The following is a 21,589-nucleotide window of genomic DNA, read 5'->3' as shown; positions in this document are numbered from 1 at the left end:
TGCATATTAGTATAAGAAGTTTATGGAAGGGTTTATATCACTGTTGAGTTTATTTATTTATGTATTTGCTTTATTCCTTTTTTTTTATAGTTAAAAATAACTATTTAAAATATCTGCCTCAACCCCATTGTCTAGTCTGAAGAGTATTTATTGTTTTCCTACTCTTTGGTGATTTCCATTAGTAGCCCAAAGCAGCCATACACCAGGCTGGGGTTGGACCATGTGGTCCAGGAGACAGGAGTAAAGGGAGCACTTGGTCCCAGCCTTTCCCCCATGTCCTCAGGAGATTTCATCTCTTACAGCCTTTGCATTTTTTGGTAGGACCGCAAGGAGAGAGGGAGAAGTTTTTACACTTAGTAACATTTATTTACTCATTCGGTATCAAGTACATAAGTGCAAATATCCAGAGTCCATAATTAAGCCCATTAGGAACTACAGAGAAAGTAATACAAATTGTAATAAAGTTAACATGCTGGTACTTTTTCGTTACCATACATGTAAGTCAGCCCATCAGTCCCACACAACAAAAGTACTGAATGTTTGTTTTTAATTTATTTTCCATTATTTTAAGTTATACAAAACTGATGACCCTAATAGGTACAGGCGACAGTTTTTATTTTTACGCTATGTGTGTTGGAAAAACACTAAAACATCAGTCTACAATTCTATATATAGTTATTAAAGATAACCCAACCAGCAACTGAAGGACATAGAAGCGATTTCCACTACTGGCATCAGCGCGCTGGGCAGGAAAGGCCTAGCCACAGGGAGCGTCAGGAGCTACAGAAGCACAGCAGGGGAGGAGAGGAGCACAGGAGGAGGAAAGAGAACGGGACTCTCACCATCATGCACTTTGCTGTTTAGCAAGACCAAATTAAAAACCACGTCTAATGAACTTTTCTCTATACTTTAGTGCTTGACACAAGTGACTCAAATATCCTAAGGGTACAGAAGCAGCCTGAAAACAGCCGTCTTCACGTTTGTCTGTAAGCTTATGGTCCTGGGGGGAGAAACAATCGATGTGCCGTAACACGTAAGGACAGAACTGTTACCACTCAGGCCGTTCCTGTCTGCGTCCCGACCCCGTGTGATATCAGCTTACTCAGTGTGCCTTTTAGCGCCTGGGATTTTAGCCTGAATCCTAAAAAGACAGCATGAAAAAGTAATAAATCACAAGTGTTATTAATGAAATCATTTTATGTCCTTATGTGTTGTTGCTAATTAGCTTAAGTGATCAAATAGCTTAATACTTCAAAAGATACAATTTTGTATGTATAAGTAACTTTTTAAGGTACAGTTGGCATTCAGTATAATTTTGTTTTAGTTCTGGGTGTACAGCATAGTGGCTAGATAATCACGTACTTCAGTGTTCCCTCCCCCTGATGTTTTGAAGGAAGGCAGGGGCAGGGGCAGCGGCCACATGGAAGGGGGCAGATGATGGTTCCCTGGTAACCTGTGTAAGCTGAGGACCAAAAGGTCCTCCTCTCCAAGGGCTCCGTTTATACGTATCAGGAAAAGGGGCAGCAAGTGGAAGGATGAGGCTGAGCCGGGCAGTCTCAAATTCATAAATGAAGTTGTGAAAAATAAAATATTTCTTGTTTTCCTGAGTTTGCACAGTCATGCAAAGGTACCAGTGTGCTATCAGTTACAGGTTAGCCGACAGAGCCCTTTTTACATGTGATGTGTGAAAACACAGAACATTTATCACCAAAGGGTAAGACATGTCTGTGGAACTTAACATCAATGCAACTTAACAGAAACGAGGCTTTCTGCACTTCCCAAGGCTCTCTCAAGACCGCAGGCCTGTACATCGGGGGGAAACTGAATGAACTGCCTGCATCGCCCAAAGCCGGAAGGCTCAGACGCCGACACCCCCCCCGCAGAGATTCAGAGTTACCATTTTATTCATCGCAAAGGCCGTGGGGCTGGGTTAGCTGCTCCGCGTGGGTTCCAGCCCAGAGACACAGTGTAGTTAGTTGTGTCTCGGGTGGCAGCCCAGGGCTGGGAGGGTCCCTCCGGTTACCTGTGGCCAGCACGAAGGCCGGGACGCTGTGGAAGCGCACCCGGCCGCGGCTCAGGCCGCCCTCGCACTCCACGAAGGCGGCCACCAGCCCGCACGGGCAGTGGATGTTGACGCGGGCCTCGCGGGCGCCGGCCGGAGGTGGCGGCACCAGGCCGAAGTCGAGCGCGAAGCGGCCCAGCGCCAGCACGGCGTGGCCGCACATGGAGCTGTAGCCTTCGTTGTGCAGGAACAGGACACCCAGGTGGGCGTCCGGTAGCTCGCTGGGCACCAGCACGCCCCGTACAAGTCCCGGTGTCCGCGGGGCTCGTACAGGAGCCGTCGCCGCACGTAGTCAAGGTGCTGGCGCATGTAGCGCCGCTTGGCCAGCAGCGTGGGGCCCACCACCTCCGGACATCCCCCCAGCACGATGCGCAGGGGCTCCCCTCCCGTGTGCATGTCCACCACGGACAGCGTCGGCGTCCCCGGGTCGTGCGGTGGCAGCCGGGGCCCCGCCAGCGTGCTGTCGGTTGTCTGCATCCGGGAACACGAGCGCCGGCCGGCGGCGCGCCTTTCGAACCCTGGGCCCTCACGCCTACTCAGCCAGTGGTCGGAAAGACCACAGGCCTCTTCAGGGGGCGAGGCCTCCGAGCACTAACAAGGAAGTGCGAGGAGGGGGGCGGGACTTCGAAGCGGCTGCCCTGGTTACCAGAGGCGGACCTTCCCAGGCGTCTGTGGCGCGGAAGTTCCGGCTCTGCGGCGGGGTCGGTTATCCCGGAACTTAGCCAGAGTAACTTAGAAGCGGCCAATGAGTAGTGGCTCATCCTAGCCCCTTGCTCCCATCCGCCCTGGGGCTGCGCCCCAGACTCTTCCCGGGCTCGGCGGTGGAGTGGGTCGGGGTGGGGAGGGGTCGGCTCCAGCCCCGCTGCAGAGGGGAAGCCGAGCGCGGGCGGGGCGGGGGAAAGGTTAGGCTTTTGTTGTTTGGTTCCAGAGGTCACTTCGGTTCCTGTGTCAGTCCCTGGGTTTAACATTCCTGAGAGTTGACTTCAAAATCTACACGCGGGCGTTAGTCTGGGCAGGAAAACAGCAAAGGAAGCAGAAGCTAATTGCCCTATCACTGTTGTCTCTTGCTTCAGCATCAAATCTCAGTTAACAGGGCCCTTAACAAAGGGTGGAAAAAGAAAAGTCAAACTTTCAGCTCTTATCTACCGAAGGAAATGTAAGGGAAAAGTGACCAGATACTGGGAGTCAGGCTTTTGTTTGGCTGATGATAAGCTGTTGCTGGTTTTCAGGACTTGGGGTTTGAAAAACTTGACATTCCTTACATTCAAATGTATTTATTAAGCATCTACTAGATGCGATGCCTGGGTAGAAGAAACTTCCAATTCTTTAACTTCTGCCTTCTCAAAAAATCTGAAACACTTCATTTCCATCTATTAGTTTAGAACATTGTGATGATGATTGGTTTAAAACAAGAGCCAAATAAAGTAAAGAAGCCCAGGATTTTTTTTAAATTTCAGAAATTTGATAAATGTGAAAATATTACACTTGAGACGTTTTTGTCAGTGCTAGGTCTTTCCTGTTTTCCCCTCAGCAGCACAAGGAGAAAAAAAAAAATCGAAAGTGTCCTCGAATTTGAAAGGAGAAAAGCTGTTGTGGATCAGGCCGATTCTAGACTGTGACTCATGAAGAATGTGGGGAATGATTAAGTATAAGCTCACGAATAAGTATAAAAATGCATAGTTTTCATATTAAATCACGTTTGACCTCAGTCTTGGGATTTCTTCCGCACTAGGCTGTAGGTTCCGTGAGGGCAGGGGCTCCCTCCTGTTCCTCTGTGGACCTTCAGTTGCCCCTAACCAGTGGAACCTGGCACTGAGCCCATGGGTGCTGACTGACCGGGTCCTTGAATGGAGGGAACCGTGTCACTGAGGAGAAGTCGTCCCTCAGTAACTTCTACCTGTTGGTGAGGTCAGACACAATCTCTAGGTCCTGAGGGGTTTTTGTTTTTGTTTTTGTTTTGTACAGAAGAGCTGCTTTTTATCTTCCCCGAGCCTTGAGATCAGGGGATTGATTCCAAGGCAGGGGTTCCCAAATATTGGTCAGAGGCCCAGCCAGCTTGCTGAAATTTTCACTTGTCCCCGACAAAAATGACAAGAGTTAGGACGAGGTAATAAGCTTTTTATAAACGTGAATTTGTTGACTCTGCAGGACTGCCCTTTATTCTGAAATCATGTCCTTTCCGCTTTTCTGGTGGTAAAATGTGTTCTCTGTGGGAAGAGGGTGGTAATCGGTGTTGTGTGCGTGTGCACGTGCGCCCACCGTCCCGCCTGAGCAAAATGAAAAGCAGTGATCCTGCCCTGATCCTCTGACTACAGGCAGTGCGTTCAGCGGTCTGGACCCTCTGATGAAGGGGCGGGGCTGGGTGGAGCCCTAGGAGACAGGCCAGGCCAGGCCTTGAGGTCCAGGGGCACATCCCCATTTGCTGCTAGAGGACTGAGGACGCTAATGATAAGAAACTGTATTAATATCAGAGTTCCAGTATAACTTTCTGCAGTGCCCCAGTGTAAAGGAGAAATTGAAGTTTTGAAATAAATGCATCAAGACTTTTGTCATAATGCATATGATTTTTTAAAATTGAAAGTGTGGTGATGTTTCTGCCAAGTGTTTCAACTTGCACTATTTTTTATAATCACAAGAGATGTTACTGTACTGGCATTTGTTTTTAAAAAGCTGTCGATATTCAACCAGCATGCCTTGGACTTTACTGTGGGAAGACCCTGTTATTTAAAAATGGCTCGACTGAAATATATGGAGAATGTGGGGTAAGTCTTCATGTTTGTAGCTACTTCGTTCGTAAACTCTCTGCTTTTGAAATATTTTCACATGGAGGATACCTTTTTTCTTCAGTGTCCTCATTAATTTATAAAAGAATATGTAGGCATTAATAAAATATTTGTGTCTGTATCGATCGATTGATGGATACTACATCCTTTTTGACAGTCACAGCTATTGTGTCTTTTAAAACATTTTATAATTTTGTAGTAATTTTTAATTTTTATTAATGATATGTAGTACAGTGACTTGGACATCCAAGTAAGTGAACTTTTACAGTTCCAGAGTACTTGTTTGCAATTATTTTTATACACTATTAATAACTAGGTTTTCCATTTGCTATTAGTCAGCTATTTTAGTAACTTAGTGGAAGGACTCCTATAAGAGCATATTGCAGATATAGGCAAATACACTGTAGATTTCTTTATTTTACTTATGCTTTCTCTCTATTTCTAAAAGATGCACATGGAAACATGTTTAAACACAAATGGTATATCTTATAGAAAGATTTTTGGGGGTGTTAATGTTCTCAAGTCATAGCTGTACACACTGTTTTTATATTTGTAGGTGTGTCCAAGAGGACAGAGAACAAATGCACAGAAATATTGTCAGCCGTGCACAGAGTCCCCAGAACTTTATGACTGGCTCTATCTTGGATTCATGGCTATGCTTCCTCTGGTTTTACATTGGTTCTTCATTGAATGGTACTCAGGGAAAAAGAGGTTAGCACTTCCTGTGAATGTATCTGGATAGAGTGATGTTGGAATGATTATCGCTTAGAAGACCTTATCCAGTAATTATACTACTTCTTTTGTTTTAAAAGTGGTTAACCTACTTTTGCTCTATATTCTGATTACTTTTGATTGTGGCAAGAAAACTTAATGATAGGGCATGAGTTAGTAATTATTAAGGGAAGTATCTGTTGTCTGTTTTACTTTAAATGAGCTTGAAGAAACTTTTTAAAAAAATATTTGACTTTTTTAAAGAAATTTTTAAAAATTTTAAATTATAATCTTTATATCCTTGGCTGAGTGAGTTGCTTGGTTGGAGTGTCATCCCGTGCACCTAAAAGATGCAGCTACAATTCCTGGTCAGGGCACTCACCCAGGTTGCAGGTTCGATCCCCAGTCCTGCTTGTGGGAGGTGACTGATTAATGTTCCTCTCATCAATGTTTCTCTCTCTGTCTCTCTAAAATCAATAACCATATCTTCTGATGAGGATTAAAAACAATAAATTAAAATCTTTATTGGTTTTTTACAAAGAATTGCATGTGTTTACATAGAAAACAGTATAGACTCCACCAAAAAAACTACCTAACCTAATCATTGAATTTGGCAAAGTAGCGGGATACAAAGTCAATGTTCAGAAATTGAAGGCATTTTTGTACACTAACAATGAAATATCAGAAACAGAAGCCTGGACAAAAAATCCCATTTGGTATAGTAACAAGAAAATAAAGTACCTAGGAATAAACCTAAGCGAGGAGATAAAAGACTTGTACTTTGAAAACTATAGAACACTGAAGAACGAAGTTAAGGAAGACAGAAATAAATGGAAGCATATACCATGTTCATAGCTTGCAAGAATTAACATCATCAAAATGTCCATACTACCCCCCAAAATTTATAGATTCAATGCAATCGCTATTAAAACACCAATGACATATTTCACCGGTATAGATCAAACATTTCAAAAATTTATATGGAACTATAAACGACCCCAAATAGCTGCAGCAAATTTGAGACAGAAGAACAAAATAGGAGGGGTCACCATACCTGATATCAAACTATATTACAAGCCCACTGTAATCAAAATAGTCTGGTACTGACATAAGAAGAAACACATAGATCAATGGAACAGAAAAGGGAGCCCAAAAATAAATCCATGTATCTGTGGTCACTTAATATTCGACAAAGGGGGCAGAATCATAAAGTGGTGTAAAAATAATCTCTTCAAGAGACGGTGTTGTGAGATCTGGACAGCTACATGCAAATGAAATTTGATCAGCAACTTATGCCACACACACACAAACAAATCTCAAGATGGATAAAAGATGTAAATATGTGGCAACACCATAAAACTCCCATAGGAGAACACAGGTGGGAAAATCTCAGATATTTCACACAGCAATATTTTCACCGATATGTCCCCTAGAGCAAGGGACATAAAGCAAAGAATAAACAAATGGGACTTCATCAAATTAAAAAAACTTCTGCACAGCTAAAGAAAACATGAGCAAAATGAAAAAGGAACCAACTGGATAGGAAAGTATACTTGCCAAAGATACCTCAGACAAAGATTTGATCTCCAGAATATATAAAGAACTCATATGACTCCACACCAGGAAGACAAACATTCCAATTAAAATATTGGCAAACCTTCTAAAGAGACACTTCTCCAAGAAGGACATACAGAGGGCCCAAGAGACATATGAAAGGATGCTCAGCATCACTAACCATAACAGAGATGCAAATTAAAACCACAATGAGACACCACATCACAATAGTCAGAGTGGCCATCATTAACAAGTCACCAAAGAACAAGTGCTGGCGAGGCTGTGGAGAAAAGGGAACCCTAGTGCACTGTTGGTGGGAATGCAGACTGGTGCAGCCACTGTGGAAAATAGTATGGAACTTCCTCAGAAAACTAAAAATGAAACTGCCTTTTGACCCAGCAATTCCACGGCTGGGATTATAACCTAAGAACCCTGAAACACCAATTCAAAAGAACCTATGCACCTCAATGTTCATAGCAGCCAATTTGCAATAGCCAAGAATTAGAAATAGCATAAGGTGCCCATCAGTAAATGAGTGGATCAAAAAACTATGGTATATTTACACAATGGAATACTACACAGCAGAAAGGAAGAAAGCACTCCTACCCTTTGCAACAGCATGGGTGGAAATGGAGAGCATGCTACTAAGTGAAAAAAGCCAGGTGGTGAAAGACAAATACCATATGATCTCACCTATAAGTGGAACCTAATCAACAAAACAAACAAGCAAGCAAAATAGAACCAGAGACATGGAAATAAAGAACAAATTGACAGTAATTAAGGGGAGGAGGGTGGGGAATAAGAGGGAAAGAAGGGGAAAGGAAGGGTGGTCAAAGACCCATGGACAAAGGCAAGGGGTGGGGGAGGTGGGAGAGGATTGAATGTGGGACGGAGGGGTGGGTAGGGCAGTGAAGAGTAGTGGAGGCAAATGAGGACAAAGGTAATTGAACAACATAAAAAATAATAAAATTCGGGGTGAAGAAATGTATTCGGGGTGACCATACTTTGAAGAAGTTTGGCAATGCAGGAAGCAAGAGTTAGGGTGGCAGAAAGGTTTGGGAAAGGCATGGCTTTAGTCAGAGAAATGGCATGAGTTCTGAGGAACACGTGGAAGACATAGGGGAGGGAGGAGCTGACTGAGGAGGCCCTGGAGTGGGTCCGAAGGAAGGGGATTCAGAGCAGCAGTGACTTATTTGTATTTTATTTTCCAAATGAGCGCCGGAAATTCTCAACTGCACCACTATATAAGGAAATGGTCAGTACCCTTCCCACACACACCCCCAAAAAGAGAGAGAGAAAGAGAGAAGACAAAGATTTTAGAATCCAATAGAGAGCTTAATTCTCCAGTGAGCTTTCCCAAAGCATCCTCAGGTCAATCATCATATCTAAAACAGTTTGTAAAAACAGCAAATTGATTAAAATAAGAAAAAGTAAGGAAGGTAAGAACATTGCTATTTTAAGATCATGAGTGATTGAAATGTCTATAAAAACACTAAGTGAGCAGTAACATCGTTGCTACCTTTTTAAATGAGGATGCCACCCAAAACATCAGTGACTTAATAACGATAAAATAAGACATTTATGCTAAATATGGGCGGGTTGTTTCAGGCCCAACTTGATTTCTGATTACTCCGCAGATGTTTCCCTGAAAAACTCATAATGCCTGTAACTGATATGGATATTCTTCACCTACGCTGCCAGTTATGTTCCCTTAGGCAGAAATAAATTGAATTACCAAGCAGCTGCCAGCAGGGGGCAGCTTAACCTGTTCTTCATCATCCTACTCAGAGCAGCAGTGCCAGCAGCAATAAAACCCAAACTCCTGATGGGGAAGTAAGGCCCTGACAGTGAAATCACGACCCAAGTTTCTGGCTGGGCTCCTGCTCGTTCCCTCCACGCACTCCGTACTCTGCAGCCACAGCCTGTCCAGGCCGGAGCCCCCCTCGCCCCAAGCCGGCTGGGGGCCCTGGTCGCGCAGTCACCAGGCAGCCCTGGCAGGGCTGGTAGTGCTCAGACCCGGTGTCGGAAGGACTGCTCTGCCCTTGTCCACTTCCAAGGGCTGGGCCCGATGGTACACCCAAGGCCATTGTATCTCTCACCTCGGTATGATTTTCTGGAAAACAAAACACAAAACAACAAAACACAGAAAATGAAGATGGGATAGCCACAATAATCGTCCTGAAGCATTATGATAAGGCTAAATAAGTCACAGAAGCAGTTACAAAATGCCTTGCAGGTGAGTAACCACCTAGGCCCGTCTAAATCCGCTGGCCAGCCCTGCAGAAGTGGGGGTAATAAAAGAGCCAGCCTCACAAGGCCACGGTGAAAATTAAGGTCCTCCTGTGGTGCCTGACAGAGCCCAGTTTAAGGGGACCTTTACCATGTTTCCAACGGGCCACGAGGAAGGTCCGAGCGCTGACCAAGGGGAATGGAAAATGAGGAGAAAAGCACAGGTAGACGGGGACTCGTCCTTCCCGGATCACTTATTACGGGGGCCGAAGTCAGGGGCCGGGAGAGACGCGCCCCACATGAGGGACACAAGCGGGCGCCCCGACTTAAGGGCCTCAGGAGGGAAGTATGGTGGCTTCTAACTGCACAGAGAAGTCGCTAACCCGGTTTATGGCTGCTCGCAAGGCCTCCCGGAGGAGGTGATTGCTAAGAATGGAAAGGTGGCTGCAGGCCGGCGGAGCAGGACCAGTGCGAGAAGAGTGTCCAAGCGTCGTCTGTCCCTCGGGGAACCGCCGGGGAGTTTTAGGTGGTGAAGCGCACTCCATCTTAGGATTGCAGGTAAAATGCAAGATGTGCACACCTCCCTCAAAGGTCAACGGTCAACGGTCAACGGTCCGCATCCTGGTTGCTCGTGGCAACGGCAGTTCCGGGCTCTGGCTGGTGGGCGCTGCACCGGAGCCGCAAGATGGCACTGCACTCCTGGTCCCGGGAGCCGGGGTTTGTGGAGAAGGTGCTGCGACCCGCCGGGGTCTCCACCGGCCCCTCCCTGGAGTTGTGCACCTTCCCCTCCAGCTTGGGTTCCCCGGTTGCAGCCGCAGCGCTGGAGCAGCTCTTGGTTGTGGGTGAGAAGCCCGCAGGCGCTGAAGGGGGCGCCTTCGCCTGAGAGGCGGGAGTCGGGGGAGACGGGGAGTGGGGGCGCGGGGAGGGAGACCGGAGGCAGAATTCAGGCGAAGTTCGCCCGCCGCTCGGTTCCTTACAGGCGCTGGAGGAACGGCCCCTAACAGGAGGCGCACACTGCGCTCCGCTGGAACCCTGCTCCTGACCCCAGCGCATCCCTTGCTGGGCGGAGCCTTCTCTAGCCCCAGCTCCGAGGGCGGAGAGAGGCTACGGGGGTGGGGGTGGGGATAGGGGCAGGGTGGAGCTGGTGACAAATCCTGGCCTCCAGGCCATTGCCCTTTGCCTGCCACTGGAGTGCCCACCTGCAGGTAGATTGTGCATTCAGTTTTACCTTTTCCTTTCTAACCTGTCTTCACAAGTGCATTTCCTCCAACATTGTGCCATGCACACTGGGGGATTTAACAGCAAACAAGAAAGAGAGTGTTTAAGCAGCTCCTGTTGTGTCAGTCAAGGATGGGGCCAGGTTAAAATACTTCCTCAGCTAGAAAGCTGACCCTGTAACCAAGTCACCTAAGCTGAAGGAAAGACACAATCCAAAGAAGAGTGTTTCCTAAAACCATTGCTTTCCTCATCATCTCATTGTTTTAGACAATCGTATTGCTATCTATCATGTCACTCATAGTTGGGGATACTTTCCTTTTCCCTTCTTACAGGAACTACCTTAACTTCACAAATCTTGTAAGTTTGGAGGTGTTTTCAGTAAAACTGTTAACCACTGAAGATACCTAACTGATTTGCCTGTGTCCAAGGTCATTTAAATCAGCATATCCATTCTGCCCTAGTAATTAAGCACAAATACTTGTGCTCCTAAGAATTTTTGGACCCTCTTAGGAAAAAACTTCATTGAGCCTGTTGTCCTGAGTGCGAGTTATAAAATGTGTTGCTCTCCAGCCCACTTGCAAGTGGGAAGAATCTTTGTTCATTCACTCCTTAGAAGGAAGGAAAGGAAATAGCAGGCAAGGCCTGTCTCTCCCTCACACATACTTGCTTGCATCTCAGTAAGTGATTTTCACTTGGTTTGAGAGCTTAGTTCATTAGGAGAATCCAAGTTGCCTGGAACTGAGGGCCGAAATTGCTATTTACTCCTCTGAGAGGTGATCAGGGCCATTAAGGGCATGGACCCTGGAGTCACGCCACTTGCATTTGAATCCAGACTACATCAGTGACGGAGTCTGTGTTCAAGTCATACGACCTTGATCATATGGCATGACCTCGAAGTCTTAGATTTCTTACCTGTGAAATGGGGATCATCCTAAGTTTACAAGAATCAACTTTGATTTTTATGCACTTATTAAATGTGTGGTCCGGGCAATAATACTATATTTAAGATATATGTATATGTCTAAATATACATGAAGAAAACACTCTGAAACCTACATTATAGGCTTGTTATCCTTTCATAAATGTTTGTTGAATTTTGTTCTCTCCTATACATATCCTTCTTTCTACCATGAGAGATGCAAGGATGGACTTTTTGTTTTTGTAATGTGTTCATTGGTATTAGAGAGAGGGGAAGGGAAGAGAGACAAAAAGAAACATCGATTTGGTGCTCCCCATACACGCCCCTCCGGGGATCAATCCTGTAACCTAGGTAGGTACCCTGACCGGGAATCGAACCCGTAACCTTTCAGTTGGGCAATGCTCCAGCCAACTGAGCCACACTGGCCAAGGTCAAAGAGAGACTCTTACGGGGAGTTTCTCCTCAAGGAACCTAAAATATAAACCTAAATTAGAATACTATGAAATAGAAAATAACAAATACAAAAGAGATTTCTATAAAGTGCTATAGAAATTCACAGATAGAGATGTAATTCCCAGCTGCGTTAGCATTTCAGCTAGATCTTAAAGGGTTAAATAGAATTTGGACAGATAACTAAGATATCTTAATTTTGTAATTTTTTTTAGAACAATCACTGCAAGGGGACTATTTTAAATGCAACGAAGAAGCTAGGATCTTTCTTAAGGACATTGCTGTAGCTGTCAAGAAATTGGTATTGTATTAGCTAATAAGAGCCTTCTAAAAAAATCTTCCACTTATTTCCTCATCAAACTTTAATTTAGCACCAACTCTGTTCAAAGTATCTTAATGGAAAAACAGGGAAAATATCAACCCTGAGTAACAAAAAAGATTTTTTTCCTCTCAATTAACGAAGCATTTTAACCAGTGTTGCTCAATTGTGGACTGTTGCCCGATTTTCCATGCAGAGCACTGAACTAAGATCCGTGCTGTGGATGAGGGCAAGCCAGCTAAGGAGAAGCAACACTGGTGAGGACAGAGCTCTGTTAAGGGGTGAGGCAAATGGGCAAATGCTGGCCACCCCAGCATGTAAGCATTACGTAACTCTGACATAAACTGCATGTGCGGTGCCAGTGAACTCGGTTCTCTACAAGCAGTTCCTGCTATAACTGGTGAAAGGTATGTTTGGCACCCCTTTCACTGAAGTAGACCATGCTGTTCAGTGAAAACAACCAAACAGAAATTCTTTGGGTTATATTAACCAAAGAGGAATTTAAAGAATTTCCTTTCCAGGTGTCACAATCATTTCTGTTTGGTCCTGGATGATGTTTGCAGTGCTTCCCCAGCAGGGTCAGAATCGTGAAGTCTCGTCATTTGATTTAAAAATATTGAGTAAGAATCTACTACATGTCAAATATCTAAAAACATAGAAATTGGTAAAGTAAATGAGTTTGGGTCTACAGACTGCTGATAAGAGTGACTCTCGTTACAATTATACTTTATGTAATTGTGTAGTTGCATGTGTGCTACAGGAGTATGCTTTACAATGGCACTTAACCGAATACATACAGAACACGTGCGTACGGAATACGAACAACTTAGCGTCTGTGCTTGTACTGCACTGTGGTCTTGTGCAAACCTTTTCCCCTGCTTTGTTTTTAGTTACGCTTTTCTCCAGGAATTGAGGGGATCGAAATATTAATTGTAGCATATTAAAGTATCTAGTATGCCTCCACTTAATATCTGAGCTGTGAAATCTCTCAAATAAAGATAAATCCCTCCATTTTCCAAGGTAACAAATTTCCATAGTGATAAAAGCACTACATGGTTATTCTGGACAACTTAGAAAAAAATAGACAAAGCAAAAGGAAGAACGTGAAAACCACAATGATCCCACCACTCTCAAATAATCACGTTCCCTCTTTGGTGAATGTTCTTCCTACTTTCAGGGTACAGATGATGCCTGCATTGAATTTTATAGAAAAGTGGTCATACTCTATGTATATTGGGTTGGCCAAGAACTTACGATGGCTCTAGTAGTGCTTAGCTGTCTCTAACTTCATTGGAAACACCTTTGTCAGACTGTATTGTGACAGCGGTCATATCAGTGTGCATTTACAAAACCTTATCAAAATTGGTAAATTTTTGAGCAACCATTTTACTTTTGAAGATGGAAAAAAATGCGCAACATTTTTGGCATAGTATGATTTGTTATTTCAAGAAAGGTAAAAATGCAACTGAAACACAGAAAAAGATTTGTTCCGTCTGTGGAGAAGGTGCTATTACTGATGAAATGTGTCAAAAGTGGTTTGTGAAGTTTCTTGGTACCATTGACATGTTGGCCAAATAATTCTTTGCTGTGGGGCTGTCTTATGCACTGGAAGATGTTTAGCAGCACCCCTGGCCTCTACCCACTAGAAGCCAATAGCGGGAGATAGTCAACATACTCAAAATATCCTAATCAATAAAGTTAATTGGTGAAAATGAAAAAATGTGTCTTTTATTTTATGGAAAAAACTAAAGGGACTCTTTGGCCAACCCAGTACAATTTGTAACCTGCTTTTCATTATTCACAAATTTGGATGGTAATTTATCAGGTCATATAGTAACTATAGCCAGTGTGACCATTTATTTAAAAGATGGTTGATCTGTTTTTCCACTAACATATTTTGAATTTTTTTCAAAAAGTCCCACCCCCAATTTATACATTAATAATAATAATATTAATAATAATAATAACAATAGGCCCACCTGACTTTTTATTTGGGTTTGTCAGTATGTATAAGAGAAACATTGTTCTCTTTATACCTAAGCATATTTTTATAGGCATTTCCTCTTTTTTTTTAATTAAGTAGCTTTCTTTCTCAATGTTACCCTTTTTGTTCAGGTCTTTACCTTTTTAATGATTGAAAGAAAACAGGAAACACATGGGGAAAGGTGATTTCTGAGTCAAAGAAATGAGCAGAAATTAAAAGATAAACTAACAATAACTCCTGAAAAACTGATTGTAGTTACTTTCCCAATTTCTATCCCAAATAAAAATAGCAGGAGCAGGTGTTCGAGGAAAATCAAACTTTGAGCTTTCAAAACATTTCTAGGGCATTGTTTAAGAGATAATTTTATTTTTTAATATGTAATTTAAATTTTTAGGAAGAAATGAGAAAAGCCACAATTGATCTTCTGGAAATTGAAAGCATGGAACTCAGCAGACTATATTTTCAATTGGAAACTCTTCCCAGTAATGTTAGCACAGAATTCGAAGGTATTTTGAGGTCAATAACTGTAGAAATTTAGTTTATTGTATAGAAAAATAGAGCCAAGTTATTGTGAAAAGACGAGTTTAATTTATGATTATATAAGCCTGGTTTGGTTATTTCATGTCAATATGTAGTTAAAAGAGTACATGACACTAACACAGTGAGATCCAAAATAATTTTCATGACATTTTAAATGGAAATAATACATATATAATTTAAATTTATGTAATTTTGTGTCTGAGTATTCAGAGAAAAGGTGTATAGAATCAGCCCATTCCAAATGGATATTCATCCAATTCAGTTAGGTGACTTGACTGGCCTAAGTCACAATTCTATTCTACTGTCTGTCCCTGTGAGTTGGCTACTGTAGGTACCTCATGTAAGTGGAATCATGCAATATTTGTCCTTTTGTGACTGGCTTATTTCATTTGGCATAATGTCTTTAGGGTTCATCTGTGTTGTAGAATTTACCTCCTTTTAAAAATATTCCATTGTATGTACGAGGGCTGTCCAGAAGGTATCCAGCCATGTAATATGAAAAAAAGACTCTTATTGAAGAATATACAAGATTCAAGAAACATTGTACATAGGAAAATGGCACCTCATCCCCTTCAGAGTAGGTGCCTTGACCTCACACTGTTCACCATCAGCTGCTCTGTTGTATTTTCCTGAATCTCACTGATGGTCTGAAATCTCTTCCCTTTCAAAGGTGATTTTAGTTTTGGGAAAAGCCAGAAGTCGCAGGGTGCCAAATCTGGGCTGTAGGTGGGCTGAGTCACCTGGGTGATTTGATGTATTGCCAAAAAACTCTGCTCTAGACATGATGCATGAGTGGGTGTGTTGTGATGAAGCTGCCAGTCTCCAGTTTTCCATAGCTGTGGCTTCTGAATCATCTGAATAGGTTCTGTGGAGGAATGTTCAAACTTAACTCGAAGTTCAATGCAGATTCATGGCTCTACTTGCTCAGTCATTTCGAATGCAACGGCCACACAGTACACATGCATCCTCAGGAGCGCCTACTGCTGCCACTGACTAGTACAGTGAAGTCGTCATTGTTCGCACCTGAGCGTTCCAGTCCAGTCTCCTCGGCACCCCGTTACCCCGATGTCGCAGAAACCATTCTTTTTGTATTAACAGTGGCTGGACTTTTCCCAGACAGACCTTGTATATACCATGTTTTATTTATCCATTCATTCACCAGTGGACACTTCAGTTGTTTCCTTTGGGCTATTGTGAATGATGCTGGTGTAAACATGGGTGTATAAATATCAATTTGTGTCACTGCTTCAAGTTCTTTGGGTGTGTATGCAGAGGGAAATATTGGGTGGTACAGTAACATGGTAATTTCATGTTTAACTTTTTGAGAAACTGCCATAGTGTTTTTCACAGTAGTTGTTCCTTTTTCCATTCCCACCCACAGTGCACAATAGCTCCAATTTCTCCACGCTCCTGTCACCATTTTCCTGTTTTTGTTTTGTAAATAATTGCCATCTTAGTGGGTGTCGGGTGGTATCTCATTGTGGTTTTGATTTGCATTTCCTTGATGATTAGTGATGTTCAGCATCTTTCATGGGCTTGTTGGCTATTGGTAGATCTTCTTTGGAGAACTGTTTATTCAGGTCCTTTGCCACCTTTGCATCAGGTTGTTTGTTTTGTTGTCATTGGGTTGCAGGAATTCTTTATCTGTTCTGGGTGATAACCCCTTATGATGTATAAATTTGAAAATATTTGGTCCTATTCCCTCAGTTGCCTTTTCACTCTGCTGATAGTGACTTTTTGTGCACAAAAGTTCTGAATTTTGATGTAGTCCCATTTATTTTTTGTTGTTGTTGCCTGTGCTTTTGGGTTCATATTCAAGAAATCATAGCCAAATCCAATGTCATGAAGCTCTCCCTTTGGCATGTTTTCATATAAGTTTTATAGTTTTAGCTCTTCCATTTAAGTTTTTTATGTATTTTGAGTTAAACGTTGTGTTTGGTGTAAGGTAAGGTCCAACTTCATTTCCCCATCTGTCAGAAGGCTTGACTGAGGCTCACAGCTCAGTTCCTCCACAGGAATCATCCTTAACAAAGAGAAAGGCTTCACTCTGGGCTGCTTGCCCTCCCCAGGCGCTGCTGATTGGTCACTGGAGGGGTAAAAGCTTGCCTTCCTTGCCTCAAGGCAGAACAACTGCCAAGTGTCCTCACAGCTCTAAGGCTCATCACCATTTCACCTCCCCTTCTGCCCAGCCCTGCTCCCTTATTACCTCTGAGATGTTCCTGAGAGTACTTCCCAGTACATCCTCAACACACAAATTTTACGATCTGTTTCCCAGGGAGACCAACCTAAAACAATGGTGTAAACAAACTTTAAAAAAAGGATCAATTCATTTATTTTTCAAGAGAGGGGGAGGGAGGAAGAAAGAGACGGACAGACACATGTATGTGTGAGAGAAACATCAATCAGTTGCCTCTGGCACACCCCCAACTGAGCACCAACCCTGCAACCCAAGCCTGTGCCCTGCCTGGGAACTGAACCTGTGACCTTTCCGTTTGCGGGACTGCACCCACTGAGCCACACCAGTCAGGGAAAAACACCTTTTCAGTAGCTGTTTCAGTTATTCACTTGTTGCCTTGCAGATCCAAATCCACCTTCATGGTCTGCTCTGTCATAAGGCAGCTGGACCCCGGAAATTTCCCCATATTGTCATGAATTTCCCCTTCATGACAATATGAAGCTTTGTCATTCCAGGGCACTGGTGGGATATCAGAGGAAGAAGGGGTTCTCTTCCTGGTTTCAGGGTGCTCAGCTTGGAAGACTCTCACAGTGTGGCAGTCCAGAGTGCCCAGCAGCTTCCTCCAGGACCCCTCGGGCAGCATCATGGCAGACTGCCACTACTGAGCCAATTTGCCATGAGCAGCTTCCCCAGCACCCTTGGGTGGCTTTGCAGTGAGTTTTAAAGTGTGGCACCTCCCTTGGACAGGTTTCCTCAATATCACCCAGAAGCCAGATTGCTAGCCCAGCATGTTATGAATTTCTTTGAGTCACCCAATGAGCCACAGCCACCTGCAATGCGGTCTAGATCTGGGGTATGGAGATGCTGCTTCTTTGAGGACACTTCCTCTCAGCCATAGTTCTAGTGGCTGTTTCTTATTCCTGTTACTCCTGAATTCTTTAAGGTTCTCTTTACTTTCTTAGTATTCTTTTCCTCATCACTCGAATCTGCTTTATAGTCAATAATTCTTTAGAGTAAAATTCCCCTATCAGCCCTGGCTCATGTGGCTCCGAGGGTTGAGGGCCGGCCTATGAACAAAAGGTCACCTGTTAGATTCAGGGGCACATGAGTCAGGGCACATGCCTGGGTTGTAGGCCAGGTCCCTGGCTGGGGGTGTGCGAGAAGCTACCGATTAATGTTTCCCTCGCACATTGGTGATTCTCTCCCTTTCTTTCTCCCTCCTTTCCTTTCTCTCTAAAAATTAATAATTAAATCTTTTTTAAAATTTCCTTATCAATTTACTGTAAGATTTCTATGACCTACTTAGACCCCGAGTGATATGGTCAGTTGTAAAACAATGTGTATGGTGTTAGTCTAGTTTGGCAAGGAAAATGCAGCCAACTATACATGCAGATAAAGATAGCACCTAGAAGAAAACTGTGCCAAAGGCAGAATTGGGAGTGTTTTTGTTTTATTACTTTTGGTAGCTTTTTATGTTCTAGGTTAGGTTATCTTATACCCAGGAAAACATATTTTAGAAAGAAAAACAGTACCATAGGAGCTTATAAGATCCTTGATACATGCAGAATACTTAACCAAGCAAATTTAATTGGCCTTATGAATAAAGCTTTGCTACTCAAAATATCGTTCTTGGATCAGCAGCAGCAATATCCCCTGAGAGCTTATCACAACATGGAGAATCTCCGGGCTCATCCTATACCTGCTATCATAGAATCTGCATTTCAACAAGATCCCCGGGTGTTGCATCTGCATATTTGAGACACAGAGTTTGAGAGGCCCTGCTACAATTTAACTAGTAGTCTAGAAAAAATAAGGTCTCTCAAAGAAATAGGTCATTCAGGACTTTTCTAAAACAGCAGTGTTCAAATATTCATTTTTACCCTCTATCATGCACTGAGGTTTTCTGAAATCCTTTGTGATTACGCTGATTTGTTATTTATTGATGAATAACTAGTCGTAGTTGTTGCTGTTGTTTTTCAACACTGGGTTTCCTCATAGCAGAATCTGAGGCGATTGCTTTTGCACTGTGATTTTATTAAGGAGTACAATTCAAGGAGGAGGAGAATGGGATAAGGAGACCAGAGTGGGGAGAAGGGAAAGTTAATGTGGGGAGCAAGATGATGTTGACTGCTGCCAATGTAACTAATGGAGTGTGCGTACAAGCCCCTAAGACACAGTCACCTCTTCTCAGGACCATCCAGGTACAGGCTTCTGTCCATCACTGGTCCCCTGTTTGCCTCACCTCTGGCACTTTGGTTCCCACATGCCTGTTTGGGTGTCTAAGGAAGTCCCATGGTGGAGGTGACAGGGAAGTGTTGGGCAGGAGGTGAGAAGTGGATAGAAAAGGCAGCGATCAGGTGCTGTCCGACTGCCCCGGTTCGAAGTTGCTCAGAGCCCAAGGAAAGCTGGTCACCAGAGCAGCGGCTGAAATAAGGGAAATGATTGGCAGATGAGGCTGGGGGCGGGGGGCAGATGGGTGAGGAAGAGGTGTGCGAATCAGAAACATGATTCAAAGAAAGCTTCAAAGAAAGACAATTTGTTCGTGATTTCAAAAGTCATTATCTATAATCGTGCTGTTTCTCAGATAACACTAACATTCCTTCCCCATCTAAGAATGTGTCAGAGATGCTCGCAGATTAAACCTTCTTGAGATAGATCAATTACAGAGGAAAATTACAAGGATGAATAATGAAATAGAGTTTCTGAAGAAGAGAATACTCGACCTGAAAGACATGAATAAAGCTCTGGGGTAAGTCCTTCTTTTTTATTCAGCACCTGAGGGAGTTGGGGTCTGGGGCAGGAGTGGGAACATTCTGCTGAAGGGTTTGTCTTCTGACCCGAACTGGTGCCCGGCAAGGTAAGAGGTGGAAATCACATGTGGAAGAGATCCTGGGCTGTTGAGGGGCGCGTGATGGCTACAGAGATCTGGTGAGCAGAGCAGAAAATCTTCAACCACTGCAGTCAGGAGACCTGTAAAATTTCCGTCCTCACAGCAGCGACTATGGCGCGCAAATCACCCACTGCCGTGTACACCACCTCCTCAGGCAGGGGCACACAGTGGTTTTAGCATGTACTTAGTAAAATTGAATTTACAAACCTCACCCACCAAAGGGAGAAATCTTGCTGGGTGCACATACAGTACAGAAGCAGATATACTGTAGGTAGTGTCGTTCCTTAAAGATGCTGTCATAATCTGCTGGAGGGCCGCGGATGGGACTGGTTCCCAGGAGAGGGATCTGGGTTTCCCTGTAATGAAGTGGGACAACGTGTGTAACTGCCTGTAGCTCAGGATCTGCCTCCTGCTAGTTCCTTCCCTTTATTCCTAGCTGCCTTGCCAGCAGTTCACCCTGGGGGCCTCATTTTCTGCATCTGTTAAGTGGGGATTGCAAGTCTTGATTTACCCAGCTCATGGAGGAAGAGATATATTCTGAAAGAAAAAGCAAAACTAAACTCTGAAGAACAACTCAGTACCGTGAGCACATTTGCAAGGCTAATGTGCAAATATCAGAATGTCAGTTTGTCAAAGTGAGAAATGCTCAAGGAGCCCTCGTCACAGGGGAAAACTCTTCTTGGGAAGCTGAAATAATCAGAGAATTGCTTGGCGCACAAGCTATCAAAGCGTGAGGAATGAGGTGGAGACCTCGAGGCCCAGGGACGCCTTTCCTGAAGTTGGCTCTCAGATCACCTGTTCTGGGAGATGTGCCATGAAAAAGAAAGTTCGTCGCCACCTAAGTTTGAGAAATACTCATTCTCTGACCCCTGTCGGTGATTCCCAATGCAGAGTGTATGTGGTGCATACCAGCCGCGATTGCCAGAGGCTGCTGTTTAAGCTAAACCGTCAATTTCCAAGCTGGGATCCTCAGAGCAGTTGGCCAGCACCCAGGCACCCCTGGAGACCAGTGAGTCTCAAACCTCATTGTATGTCAGAGTCACCTGGAGTGCTTGTGAAAACAAATTATTGGGGTCACCCATCCCCTGAATTTCTGATTGAGGAGGTCTTGGAGGTGAGGGTGAGAACTTAGATATCTAACAAGTTCCCAGGTGGTGCTGCTGCTGCCACTGGGAGGTCCCGACCACATTCTGAGAATCACTGCTCTAGAGAAATCTTTATGGAAAAGCAAACGACAACCGTCAGGTGGGGTGCTTGACAAGCTAGCATCATCACGCTACAATCGCTTGTTGCACCTGTTTTTCACAGAAAGGTGTATTTCAAGGTACCCCCACTCTCTGCCAGGTGGTCCTCTCCTGGACAGTCCTTGGGGAGAGCAACGGGGAAAAGGTGGGACAACTATAACTGAGCAACAATAATGTTTAAAAAATGAGATATTTAAAAAAGAGAGACTTAAGGGACACTCATTTTTAACAATGTATATATTTTATTTGGATCCTGGTTCAAAAATATTATAAATACATACAGAAATATTTTTTAAAGCATGGATTGTGTTGCTATTAAAAATGTGAACTGTTTTAAACAGAAATTTAAAAAAATAAAAAAAATGTGAACTGGAAGCCTAAAAACAAAAACAAAACTGAATACCTGCAAGCTCTTTGCTGTGCTTTCCTTAGGCTCCACGTGAGGTTTCTGAGTGCTCTGTCCTACCCCAGGTTGGGGTTTTGATTTGACTTGTTGCACTTGGCCTCCCT

General features: G+C 43.7%; 1 protein-coding gene and 1 pseudogene across 1 annotated transcript in view; one reads left to right on the top strand and one right to left on the bottom strand.

Moving 5' to 3' along the window:
• Positions 1-350: 350 nt before the first annotated feature.
• Positions 351-2,634, bottom strand: LOC128781449 (trans-3-hydroxy-L-proline dehydratase-like; annotated as a pseudogene).
• Positions 2,635-10,013: 7,379 nt separating this feature from the next.
• Positions 10,014-21,589, top strand: part of CCDC175 (coiled-coil domain containing 175) — a 54,608-nt gene continuing 43,032 nt past the window's right edge. Inside the window, exons 1-4 of the mRNA XM_053928528.1 lie at positions 10,014-10,181; positions 12,142-12,227; positions 14,624-14,735; positions 19,559-19,694. Of these exons, the coding sequence (XP_053784503.1) occupies positions 10,025-10,181; positions 12,142-12,227; positions 14,624-14,735; positions 19,559-19,694 (491 nt within the window). The 5' untranslated portion in view covers positions 10,014-10,024. The remainder of the gene's footprint in view (positions 10,182-12,141; positions 12,228-14,623; positions 14,736-19,558; positions 19,695-21,589) is intronic.

The sequence above is a fragment of the Desmodus rotundus genome, chromosome 7, assembly GCF_022682495.2.
Source record: "Desmodus rotundus isolate HL8 chromosome 7, HLdesRot8A.1, whole genome shotgun sequence".
Lineage (NCBI taxonomy): Eukaryota > Metazoa > Chordata > Mammalia > Chiroptera > Phyllostomidae > Desmodus > Desmodus rotundus.
Note: the sequence above shows the minus strand (reverse complement) of the source record. Positions and strands in the feature narration are given on the sequence as shown.